The sequence below is a fragment of the Ranitomeya imitator genome, chromosome 3, assembly GCF_032444005.1.
Source record: "Ranitomeya imitator isolate aRanImi1 chromosome 3, aRanImi1.pri, whole genome shotgun sequence".
NCBI lineage: Eukaryota > Metazoa > Chordata > Amphibia > Anura > Dendrobatidae > Ranitomeya > Ranitomeya imitator.
Genome location: NC_091284.1, coordinates 701,826,259 through 701,839,514, shown reverse-complemented (window position 1 = coordinate 701,839,514; position 13,256 = coordinate 701,826,259). Strand labels below are relative to the sequence as shown.

General features: G+C 41.9%; 1 protein-coding gene across 2 annotated transcripts in view; it reads left to right on the top strand.

Moving 5' to 3' along the window:
• The first annotated feature begins 264 nt into the window (after window positions 1–264).
• Window positions 265–13,256, top strand: part of AGAP2 (ArfGAP with GTPase domain, ankyrin repeat and PH domain 2) — a 389,873-nt gene continuing 376,881 nt past the window's right edge. The window contains exon 1 of one of the 2 annotated variants that reach the window (XM_069758598.1): window positions 265–706. In XM_069758598.1, the coding sequence (XP_069614699.1) occupies window positions 496–706 (211 nt within the window). In that variant the 5' untranslated portion in view covers window positions 265–495. The remainder of the gene's footprint in view (window positions 707–13,256) is intronic. The other variant, XM_069758597.1, reaches the window with a different exon arrangement.

Sequence of the window (13,256 nt, the reverse complement as noted above, 5' to 3'; positions counted from 1 at the left end):
ATCTACTTCCTGCATGTTATCTTGCAGCTCAGTTTCGGATTATATACGTTACAGCTTCCTCTGTCTTTACGGTTTACGCTTTATTTAATATCCATTAGATAAATCTTTCGACGGAAACAAAAACTTGACTCTCTTTAAGGCTTTACGTTCAGGCCTTGAGGGCAACAAATAGAGTGAAACCCATCATTCATGTTTAGACGGAGAGTGTAATGTCTGGGAGGGACACTGTCAGGAAGCAAAGAAGCACATCTGAAACTTTCCTGTCAGTCCAGGAAGTGCACACATGTGAACAGAGGAGATGCAATGACTAACGCAGTGAGAGAAGCGTACTGACAGCATTGGACTCACAAAATAGCCACGATAACAAGAGAGGAGCTTTATACAGAGATATCAAAGGAAGAATTGGCAGAAGAAAAGACAAATGGACATCTTCTCCCAGTGATTTACGGTAGCAGGTGTTATTCATGTGCACCTGTAGTGGGTACATAACAGGGGATGAGTGGCGAGCTTGGAAGAAGCAGAGATGGGACACACGGGAGTTTCAGGACAAGTACCTCAAAGCACCAGAACTCAGTGGCTATTCGTGGGGAGGTAAAGAGACATAATGTGGCCAAAGCCCAGCTCAACAAACTCCGAAAATTGGTGGAAAATGTGAATGACCAGCAGCTGAAGACCAACCTGATGGTGGCTCTGAGCAGCTTACAAGGTAAGGAGACATCTTCCTACTTTGACAGCCAGCGGTTAGGGTGCTCAGTTATACAATTGAAACTTACAACTGTGCTTGAGCTTTTGTACGTTTGCTACACAAAGGAAAGATGCCATGGACAATAAGGTCAACACTGGTGTTGGTGTAATTTTTATACATTCTTTCTATATACTTTTAGAGATACTTAGCTTACAATAAAGCATGTGCCAGAAAAAGCAGAGGCATATCTGATGCATCTACACCACCTGTTGAAGTTAGTAGTACACTAATATCTTCAACACTATGGACGGGACATCCAAGGATTTTGCTGTTGATCACTATATACACTTTAATTCTGAAAGTACATATATATACATATGTACATATATATTTATTCATATAAATATGTGTAGGTATACTGTATACATATATCTATCTATATATCACGTAGAGGTAGCCACTGCTGAAGTTGTCTTTCAGATTCAGGAATGGAGAGCCACCTGTCAATCACTGCCAGACTCTCAAGTTATAAGACAGAAGCAGTTTCTTCCTGCTCCTATCTTCACATTGAATATGTGTTACCCAAATTCCAGTCCTCACGACCCCCAACAAATCCTGTTTTCAGGATTTCGTTAGTATTGCACAAGTGATGGAATTGTTATCAAGGCCTCAGAAATTATCACAAGTCCTCTCACCTGTGCAATACTAAGGAAATCCTGAAAACATGATTTGTTGGGGGCCTTGAGGGCTGGAGTTTGAGAAACACTGGTCTAAAATAAACAAACTGGCATATAGAAAAGAAATAAAGGAGAGTTATTCAGCCTAGCACTCCACTTTCCTGACTTACATTGGAGCAAAACTTATAAAAAGGGGATTACCTCTTAGCAATTTATTGCTTCTTGGGTTCCTATAAAGACTGCTGAGTAGGCACAGATTTGTGCAAAAAATAGCAAAAGTACTAATGAAAGTTTCAGGTCTACCTTCACCATGCACCCTCTAGGTTAACCCTATTAACGTCTCACACCATTTTTTAAAACTGTTGAGAATGAAGAAAAGTATTCAATTTTAATGCAAATATGATGTGTGCCAAAATTTGAGACTTTTGAATACTAAACTGCAAGCTCAAAATTCCCTCCAAGATGTCTAGCATGTCTAGCATGATGCACCACATCTATCACACTTTGTGAGTCCCTGTGGTGAATAAGTTTACGACAGTATTACAGTATCTAGTTGGGGTGATAAATTTGAGCTGTATTTAGCATTTTTTTGTTAGGGATGGTTAATAAGACATGAGGGGGTAAACTTTTAGAGGGTATAGGGCTCATATACTTACACCAGGTCTTCTATTATGGTTGTCTACCCCTAATTGGGCCATTTCAATGTGATGGTATCATAATTTAACCATTTACAATAGTGAAGGTACATTTCTTTATAGTTTGATTCTTGACCCAATTCTTGTTTGAATGAGAAGTACTAATCTGGGGTCATTTTGGATACATGAGGGGGAGCTACACAATATTAAGAGGGGGGGATTTACTATTATTGCTGATTGGTTTATGTAAATGTTTCCAACCCCTTTGGATTGCTATGTAAACCAAACAAGATTGCTGATGTAGAGGATATCCTGGTTGGTGGATGATATTCTTTTTTTTTTTGCACAGAATAAATGTTCAGCTCTGCTGTGTAAATGTGTGACTGAGATATATGTGCACATATTCACGTATGGTGATATAGCTTCTGCTAGTAATGTTGTTTCCTTGTGATCTTTTTTTTAGAAGAAATTGATGGTGACAAAGCTAATGCATTTTTTATGAGAGTGTTATGAATAGACATTGTGAAGATATTGGAAGAGAGTAGTAAAAATATTACTTAGCCTTTTAATGATCTATCCCTGCTGCGGCTCTTCATTGTATCTCCCATGTGTCAGTATGCGCTGCCCCGTGCTATGAATGATTGTACAGTCGCATTAGTGATATTGCCAGATGCCACTGTGAAGAGACAACGTGCAATACTTACCAAGTAAGAACAGAAGCCTCATGTACATGGCCGTGTAACGGCTCCATACAACCTACAAATTGTAAACCCCTATGGGGTCCAACTGTATCTCTGTGCGCTTCTAATTTCATAGAGGTTTTATCCTTTGATGTCTTTTATCAGATGCCACATTATGGAGCAATGCGATGAGCTGGAGATGTCAGTCCATCAAATTTGTGTCAACTTTTTTCATTACTGCCAACTTTTTGAGCTATTTGATCAAAGGGATATTCGCTACAGAGCTGAAGTTTTTTTTATTTTAAAGAACTCTGGCCCTACCATGCGGCTTCCTGATCCCATAGACTGAACCTCAATTCTCCCATCCCGAAAGTGCATTTGGATGCCTCGATAATCCCAACATCAGCTATAGGACATCTTCCAATAGTGCTGCTTTTGTGGAGGTTTCAACTACAGGAAGATTTGCTAGCTCTTCTTGGAGTCCGGGATGATCATCCCTCATCCTGGGAGATTCTTGGATATTTCAGCAGATTTGACAAAAATGATGTAATTCGGTGATATCCAACTTTTCTTATCTTGAGAGCCACACTCAACTCCAAGAGAAGGTTGTGAGTCACATTATATAGGAAGAACTGATGGAAGACTGAGACGTTTCATAACAAAGCAGTGTAGTACTTGAAAAATGATTCAAAACTGATAGTTCATCAAGCCGGATCTGAATTTACATATCGTTATTTTCATTGGGAAATATATTATCTGCTGTCCCAGCAGCTGCCCGAGTGTGCCAACTGTGTAATACAGCTGGCACCTGCAGTGTATTGCGAGCACTCAGCTTCTGAGCCTCGAATGTGACCAATAACAGATAAGGATCTCTCTGAATGAAGCAGACAACAGTGCCGGAATGACTGATGAATGAAGAGATGCTGGTAGCAGCTAATATATGGCCCTTCACTGCTAACTCAATGCAGTAAAGCTGGGACAGAGCAACCAGCACTCCCCCATTGTGTGAGATGGAGGACTTTTTACGACTTCTGTCCCGCCAAATCCTTTTGGTCAGCACTGAGCTGCCCTGTTCCAGCACTAACGAACTAAGTCAACTACAAACCACATATCAGCGGCCAGCGTTCCACAGGTTTGGAAGGCATGATCTAAGCAGATTTTCCAAGATCAAATGGGGAAGAGTGCCAAAATTTCTTCGAAAACTATATAAGATAGATCTGAAGAGCTAGGCACTCCATAGTAAAGTTGAGGTGATATTTATTAGCAATCCAATATGCATGGTAATTGTACATACAACGTTTCAGTCAATAACTTAGATCTTCTTCGGGTACACAGATTGCATTTAGTAGAGGAATGTAAGAAAGAGAAGCTTCAGTGGAAAGTCGGTGTGACCACAGTGGGGTGGAAAGCTTTATAAACCCAGAAGACTGACTTGACAAAATTAAAAAAAATTTAACAATATGGTCCATATTTTAAATGGTGAATGATAAAAAAAATAGAAGTGAAAGCCTTTGTTCAGATCTATGGCCAGAAATGTAGCCACAGATAGAAGACATAAGGGTATGTGCACACGTTGCGGATTCGTGTGCGGATTTTTCCGGTCACATTCAGAAAAATCCGCCAGTAAAATGCCCTGCGTTTTGCTTGCCGATTACCTGCAGATTTACCGCGGATTTACCACGGTTTTTGTGCGGATTTCACTTGCATTTTAACACCTGCGGATTCCAATTATGGAACAGGTGTAAAACGCTGCGGAATCCGCACAAGGAAATGACATGCTGCAGAAAATAAATGGCAGCATTTCCGCTCGGTATTTTCTGCAACATGTGCACTGTGGATTTGGTTTTCCATAGGTTTACCTGGTACTGTACAACGCATGGAAAACTGCTGTGAATCCGCAGCGTCAAATCCACTGCAGATCCACAGCCAAATCCACAACGTCTGCACATTAAAATGTCAATGGATTTGTTTTGCAAACACCTGAATGCCCATATATGTGGTTTGGGGTATTGATGTTTCAGACACATTCCCTTTAAAGCTATTTTTACAGAAAGTACATCCTAATAACTTGCTCTGGATTATATAAAGTTAGTGAAAGTGTTTTAAACTTGAGGCTGGCGGATTCCTTACTGCCACTGATGAGTAAGAGCCTTATGTTTCTGTGCTGATAAAATGACCTTTATTTAAATCGAAGCCGAGCATTTAAACTTCACAAAATGCTGACTGCACTTCTGCCAGGATTGACGGATTGGAGAATATTAGGCCAGATTTCTGTACTGAGTGAAAAATGTCAGTGTGCATTTTATTTAAAATTACGTTAGGTAAAAGATCACCATGTAGTGGGATATCTCTACAGAGCTACATTGAAAAAAAAGCATAGTGTCTCTGACTACTACTGATCCTACTGAGCATAAACTGCAGAAACAGGTTTCCTTCTAAAAACTTTTTTTTCAGCATTATGAGAAATAATATGAATTTCAGGTATTTTTTTAAACTTGTCACTAACTACTTTCTGTGCGTGCCCGCCAAAAGTGGGAAGCCACTGGCTGGCGTAGTTGGTCCTGGAAGCCCCGATGTCCAGATGTTCTAATTCTCAGCCAGTGGAAGGGTGAAACTTTCTCATTTGCACCATCTTATGTACATGCTAACACTGTACTATATGTGATTATCTGCTGGTGATTCAATAAATTATTTCCGTAGTGCGTTACTCTCACCCCGTGTTGTCTGAGTGGTATTCTGCCCTCAGGGAAGGAGTACGGACGCTCAGTGGGATGAGCCCTGGTCTACAGTATGTGGTCTTTCTAAAGACAGCCAGGCCAGCAGACGAGAGCTCCCACTCACCCTCGGGATTCCACACCAACATTTTTGACAGTCGCAAAACTTTTTAAAGCCACGTTAATTGCAACATGATACATATAGAAGAGAGATTACAACACCTAGAGATTATTATTATTATTATTATTATTTATTTATATAGTACCATTGATTACATGGTGCTGTACATGAGAAGGGGTTACATACAAATTACAGATATCACTTACAGTAAGCAAACTAACAATTACAGACTGATACAGAGGGACAAGGACCCTGCCCTTGTGGGCTTACATTCTACAGGATGGTGGAGAAGGAGACAATAGGTTGAGGGTTGTAGTAGCTCCGGTGTTGGTGAGGCGGTAGCTCAGGTAGTGATGAGGAGGCAGCGGGGTCAGTGCAGGCTGTAGGCTTTCCTGAAGAGGTGGGTTTTCAAGTTCCGTCTGAAGGATCCGAATGTGGTTGATAGACGGACGTGTTGGGGCAAAGAATTCCAGAGGATGGGGGGATATTCGGGAGAAGTCTTGGAGGCGGTTGGGTGAGGATTATCTGTTAATGCCTATTTAGAAAATGCACAAAACAGTATGTCATCATTTACCCTTCGATTTTAAGAGTTATAGAAGTTATAGTATTTAAAATACTGCAGTCATGCATTTGTTAGTCCTCTGTACTTGATGCTGTGTAATGCTGTGCCAAATGACCCTTTTGATTCGCCGATAACAATGCTTTAAGAATGAACCAGCCTGAAATAAAAAGTCTGCATCACTCTATGCGACTGCAAACTTCTGAATCATGACAGTATGTGATGCACACACTGTCATGATTCCCCATGACGGTAGGTGGTCAGGTGACTGCATATTTTCACTTGCGGTTACGTGCCAACTGGTCTCACTGGATTCTTTGAATAGAAGAGAATTGATAGAAGCGTAAGCGTCCAGTAGATAGGTGGCCACCCAACTGCACAAGGAGAACAGCAGCATTTTGCAGTTACATAGAGAGACGCAGATTGTCCATTTCAGCCCGCACAACCACTTTAATATTACTATTCTTCTGTTTTAAGTATACATTTTTATTGTCACTGTATGTTATTGTGGTGACTTCACCTTGTGCTACCCAATCAGCGTTGAATGTGATGCCATTTTATGGTAGACTACTGGGTATATTGTTGTGTCTATATATTTAGTGGACAGCATTTTGTTTGCTTAGCAGTTGGGGATATTTTGTTGGTGTGGAGTGACCCTTCTTGCTAGGCTGAATATGTGGAGGAGCATTTAGTGTGAAGCTAAGGAGGTGGAGAAAAGAGTTTCCCCCTGCACCCATGTACAGTCATGGTCAAAAGTATTGATACCCCTGCAATTCTGTCAAATAATACTCATTTTCTTCCTGAAAATGATTGAAAACACAAATTCTTTGGTTCTTCATTTAATTTGTCTTAAATGAAAAAAACACAAAAGAGAATGAAGCAAAAAGCAAAACACTGATCATTTCACACAAAACTCCAAAAATGGGCCAGACAAAAGTATTGGCACCCTCAGCCTAATACTTAGTTGCACAACCTTTAGCCAAAATAACTGCGACCAACCGCTTCCGGTAACCATCAATGAGTTTCTTACAATGCTCTGCTGGAATTTTAGACCATTCTTCTTTGGCAAACTGCTCCAGGTCCCTGATATTTGAAGGGTGCCTTCTCCAAACTGCCATTTTTAGATCTCTCTACAGGTGATCAATGGGATTCAGGTCTGGACTCATTGCTGGCCACATTAGAAGTCTCCAGTGCTTTCTCTTAAACCATTTTCTAGTGCTTTTTGAAGTGTGTTTTGGGCTATTGTCCTGCTGGAAAGACCCAAGACCTCTGAGGGAGACCCAGCTTTCTTACACTGGGCCCTACATTATGCTGCAAAATTTGTTGGTAGTCTTCAGACTTCATAATGCCATGCACACGGTCAAGCAGTCCAGTGCCAGAGGCAGCAAAGCAACCCCAAAACATCAGGGACCCTCCGCCATGTTTGACTGTAGTGACCGTGTTCTTTTCTTTGAATGCCTCTTTTTTTCTCCTGTAAACTCTATGTTGATGCCTTTGCCCAAAAGCTCTACTTTTGTCTCATCTGACCAGAGTACATTCTTCCAAAACGTTTTAGGCTTTTTCAGGTAAGTTTTGGCAAACTCCAGCCTGGCTTTTTTATGTCTCGGGGTAAGAAGTGGGGTCTTCCTGGGTCTCCTACCATACACTCCCTTTTAATTCAGACGCCGACAGATAGTACAGGTTGACACTGTTGTACCCTCGGACTGCAGGGCAGCTTGTACTTGTTTGGATGTTAGTCGAGGTTCTTTATCCAACATCCGCACAATCTTGCATTGAAATCTCTTGCCAGTTTTTCTTTTCCGTCCACATCTAGGGAGGTTAGCCACAGTGCCATGGGCTTTAAACTTCTTGATGACACTGTGCACGGTAGACACGGGAACATTCAGGTCTTTGGAGATGGACTTGTAGCCTTGAGATTGCTCATGCTTCCTCACAATTTGGTTTCTCAAGTCCTCAGACAGTTCTTTGGTCTTCTTTCTTTTCTTCATGCTCAATGTGGTACACATAAGGACACAGGACAGAGGTTGAGTCAACTTTAATCCATGTCAACTGGCTGCAAGTGTGATTTAGTTATTGCCAACACCTGTTAGGTGCCACAGGTAAGTTACAGGTGCTGTTAATTACACAAATTAGAGAAGCATCACATGATTTTTCGAACAGTGCCAATACTTTTGTCCACCCCCTTTTTTATGTTTGGTGTGGAATTATATCCAATTTGGCTTTAGGATAATTCTTTTTGTGTTTTTTCATTTAAGACAAATTAAATGAAGATAACAATACCAAACAATTAGTGTTTGCAATCATTTTCAGGAAGAAACTGAGTGTTATCTGACAGAATTGCAGGGGTGTCAATACTTTTGGCCATGACTGTAAGACCTGGAAAAGGAATATCTGCAGTATCAATTTTTTCGAAAACACAACATGTAATGGAACACATAGACTGTCCATTTCCTTTTTGGCACACCTATAATTGACTTGTGTATGTAACTGGATCTAAAAGGGGAAGTCATCCCTAAAGAATTGTAACGCTGCAGTTGTATTTAACAAAGAAACCATCAAACCAATGAATCCTTGCCAACATTACACATAACTGCCTCATAAGGAGAAATACTTGGATCTACGGACCAAGACTATCTTAACATTTCTGTAAGTCTAATTTTTCCACAACTTCTTGTACCCTGCTGCCTCCTGTGTTTGACAATTGGACACTGTGCAAATGTAATTCAATGCCTGACACCATAAATGCAAATGATAGTCACATTGATTTTGCAATGTGATTTTAATAAATCCTACACAAGTTAAAAACCGCTGGTCTCCAATGCTGTTATCAGACACAGCTTTGAGTCCCTGTAAGGTGGTGGCGGGGACCCTCAGCCTCCCCCACCTTCTGCATATGCCCGACAGGTGTTCCCCCTGCGGTGCTCTAATAGTTGGTTATGTATACATTTGTCTATATGTCTACTATGGTACTACTGTTTACTGTTTACTGCTGTTTTATTGTATATGTACTGTGTGACTGTTATCTTTATTTCATGCTCATGTATTGCACTGCATTGTATTGAACATGATTAGTTCAGGGACAGTAAGGGTTAACAAAAAAAGGGCTGGATTAGCAGCCTGGAAGAAGCAGCAATTTGATGCTTCTGCAGCAAAGCCCAGGCAGGTTTGCCTGTGGCAAGACTTGCTCCCCTGCTGGGAGCAGAATATAATCCTGGAGGGGAAAAAGTGCTGCGCCAGACCCCCCAGGCAGTAGGAACGGACACTAGAATTGAGGAGGTGCCCTCCAAAAAACTGTTAGCTCCCAGGAGCCGATTGGGAGCTGATGCTTCTGCTGCTGATGAAACAGCATCTTTGAATAGCGACAGCTCAGGAATTGTTGTCTTCTTCGCTGCTTCATCTTCATTAAGTTGCCACTGTTGGGCTCTAAAAATTGTGACATCCAGAGGATGCCATTCCAGCATGGAGAGCAGCCATGTGACAGGCTTAGCCAGCTGTGACCTAGGGCTGGGACTAGAACTGTCTTTTCATGTGGGTCGGGGTGCTCACTGACTGTGACCTAGTGGACTCGCCCATGACTACCACCTCGTGCCACCTTGTTACGTCTGCATTATCAGAGAAGTCGTACAGGAGCTCTGAGGTTGGTCTGGTACAGCAAACCGTCCATCTTTAGAGCAACACTTGCATGCTATGTAGAAAACAGCTTGCAAGCACTTGCTCCTTGCTAGAAATGAGACCCAATTGTAAAAGTTATTGTTTAGCCCCAAATACATGCATTTAAGTAAAAAAAAAGTGTTAAGATGGACAAAACCTTGAATAACAGGCGAGGTAATACTAGTAGAGACAGTCAAACCAACACTATTGCACAGTGCAGTCTCTCTCCCCCATCTTACAGATGCTTTGTGCATCACCACGGTATGACCTAGGTACCTGCTCGCTAAGCATAGGTGTTAGTGAACACAAGGCCGACATGCACAGACAGGCAGGATTCAATAATGTGTCTTTGAAATGATGAGTAACCACTTGGTGATAATTACATAGTTTCCTATTCATCACATTGATGAGATGAAATAAAGGTACGTTTATGTGCAGCATAGTTTACCACCGCCCATATAATGTATTATGGGTTGTTACAAGAGACTCCTATCAAAGAGAAGGTTCTTGCTTTTGGCATTTATGTGCACCTATGACGGGTCTTACAGTCCTTACTTTCCCCTTCAGTAACTGTTCAGGAGCATAGTGCAATGCACGGTTCCACAATATTTTTAGTAGTGAGGAATCCTGTGGGAAAAACAAAAACTTTATCTCGCAGAAATACAACCAATTAATTTATTGTAAAAGTGAAAAATGGCTAAAAACTAGTAAAATGCAAATGCAAAAAAAAACCATTCTTATAGGAATTGTCCCACAGGAACATTTTTTTAACACACCCAATTGTGGAACTTATCATTATTCCCAGATCTATTGATTACACGTGGGACAACCCCTTTGAGTTAATTAAAAAAAATCTCCAGACCTCTTAATTAGGCTGCCGTCACACTAGCAGTATTTGGTCAGTATTTTACATCAGTATTTGCAAGCCAAAACCAGGAGTGGGTGATAAATGCAGAGGTGGTGCATATGTTTCTATTATACTTTTCCTCTAATTGTTCCTCTCCTGGTTTTGGCTTACAAATACTGATGTAAAATACTGACCAAATACTGCTAGTGTGACGGCAGCCTTAGGCTGTGTTCACACGTTGCGGTTTTTTCGCGGTTTTTCCCGATAAAAACGCTATAAAACTGCAAAAAAAAACACATACAATAAGCATCCCATCATTTAGAATGAATTCCGCATGTTTTGTGCACATGATGCATTTTTTCCGCAAAAAAATACGCATACCGCACAAAATCCGGACATGCTCTATCTTTTTGCGTTTTTTTTGCGGATTTCCCACTCCAAAATGCATTGGGAAGTGTCCGGAAAAAACCGCGGCAAAAACGCGTCAAAACCGCGGCAAAAACGCGGCAAAAACGCATGCGGTTTTCTTGCGGATTTCATGCAGAAAATGTCCGGAATTCTCAGGAATTTTCTGCATGAATTCCTGAACGTGTGCACATAGCCTTAATCAGACCTCAGATCAGACCATTACATTAATTCAGACATCTGAGCTAGGGATGAACGAGTAGTGAAATATTCTGACTTGTTATACTCGTAACGAGTAGGTCTTAATACTCGGGTATTCGTAACGAGTAGCGGGACCAATTCAAGTCAATGGGAAATGCGGGTAATTTTATACTGGACCCTACAAAGCATTCTGGGGGCCTGAGGAAAAGGCTGAAATGGCTGAATGACTCTTTAAAAGCTGGTGTTAAAAAGCTGTGTGTTGGTTAATGCAGGAAGAAGCCACCCATCATGATCACAAGGGGTTCACAATTCTAAAGGTTGGACTACTGTCCTTGTTGTTCCACTGCCACTGCACAATATGCAGGCTTAGTGTCTTCAAAAAATTAGCCCAAAGGGCTGTATTATTATTATTTTTTATTATTATTTATTTATATAGCACCATTGATTCCATGGTGCTGTACATGAGAAGGGGTTACATACAAGTTACAGATATCACATACAGTAAACAAACTTACAATGATGGACTGATACAGAGGGGCGAGGACCGTAGGTTGGGGGTTGCAGGAGCTCCGGTGTTGGTGAGGCGGTAGCTTCGATAGTGATGAGGCAGCAGCGGTGTCAGTGCAGGCTGTAGGCTTTCCTGAAGAGATGAGTTTTCAGGTTCCGTCTGAAGGATCCGACTGTGGTTGATAGTCGGACGTGTATCATGGTTGACGCAGGAAGGATGCCTCAAGAGCCAAACAATTATGACACTAGACTACTAGCACGGTAGTTCCAGTGCCCAATGTGCAGGCATAAACATAGTGTTTTCAAAAAATTAGCCCTAGGGGCTGTATCATGGTTGACGTACGAAGTAGGCCTCAAGAGCGAGACAATTATGAAACTAGACTACTATGTGAAGGCATACACACAGTGTTTCTAAAATTTAGCCCAAGGGGCTATATCATGGTTGATGCAGGAAGGAGGTCTCATCACAATTGCCTCCGATGGGAAATATTAATGAATGTAACATTGTTTCTAGCTTGTTGACCATGAGGTACATGTGGCAGAAGCAGGAGTAGGATACACATGTAATTAGAAGAAGGAAAGGGGTTTGTATGGGAAGGGATGGACGTGATCACCAGTAGCATAAAAGAACGTTATGGATGACTTTCGGTTGGGATGGTATCATCTGGAGGGCTTAAAAACTGAGGAGAAATCCAGTCCTTGTTAAATTTTATCAGAGTCAGCCTGTCTGCATTCTCAGTAGTCAGCCATGTGCGTGTATCTGTGATGATCGCCTCAGCGGCACTGAAAACACGCTCTGACACCACAGTAGCAGCAGGGCAGGCCAGCGCCGCCAAGGCATATAAGGAGAGGTCTGGCCAACTGTGCAGCTTGGGTACCCAGTAATTAAATGGAACTGAAGCGTCAGGAAGGGCGCAGGTATTGTCACTTAAAAAACCCATTGATCATGTTGTTCAACTTCTGCCTCCTTGACATTGTTACTGGTCCACATAGCCCTTGCTGATGTGCAGGTTTATTGAAGATGGCCCAGTTTGTGGACATTTTCCCACCTCTTTTGTGCCTGGTGGGCGTGTCTCTCCCCATTAATGCATGTGGTTGCAAAGAGCTGGTACCTCTGCTACTAGCGGTGTCTGAGTCTGATGTTGTCATCAAATGACCGATTACAGCCCTCTTGGTGGATTCAATTGTGAAACCCCTTGGTGACTGCAACAGTAGCGAAGGAAATTTGTCCTTGTACCGTGGATCGAGAAAGGTGGCCAACCAGTATAGGTTACTGTTGAAAATGTGGATCACGCAAGGGTCTTGGGACAGACAATTAGACATGAACTGTGCCATGTGTGCCAAGCTGCACTGAGGCAAATGTTCTGTGGCCCCAGAAGGAGGAACAATAACCATCCTCACCTCACACTGACTCTCCTCCTCCTCTCCAGCCCACCCATGCTGGACAGACCTGAAGCTGGGGTTGGGAGCTCCCTCTGTAGCATCATGGGTCCCCTTAGTACCACATAAAAAGAATTCGTCTCCCTCCTCATCTTCATCACCCAATCTTGCCTCATCATGATATTGGCTGGGCT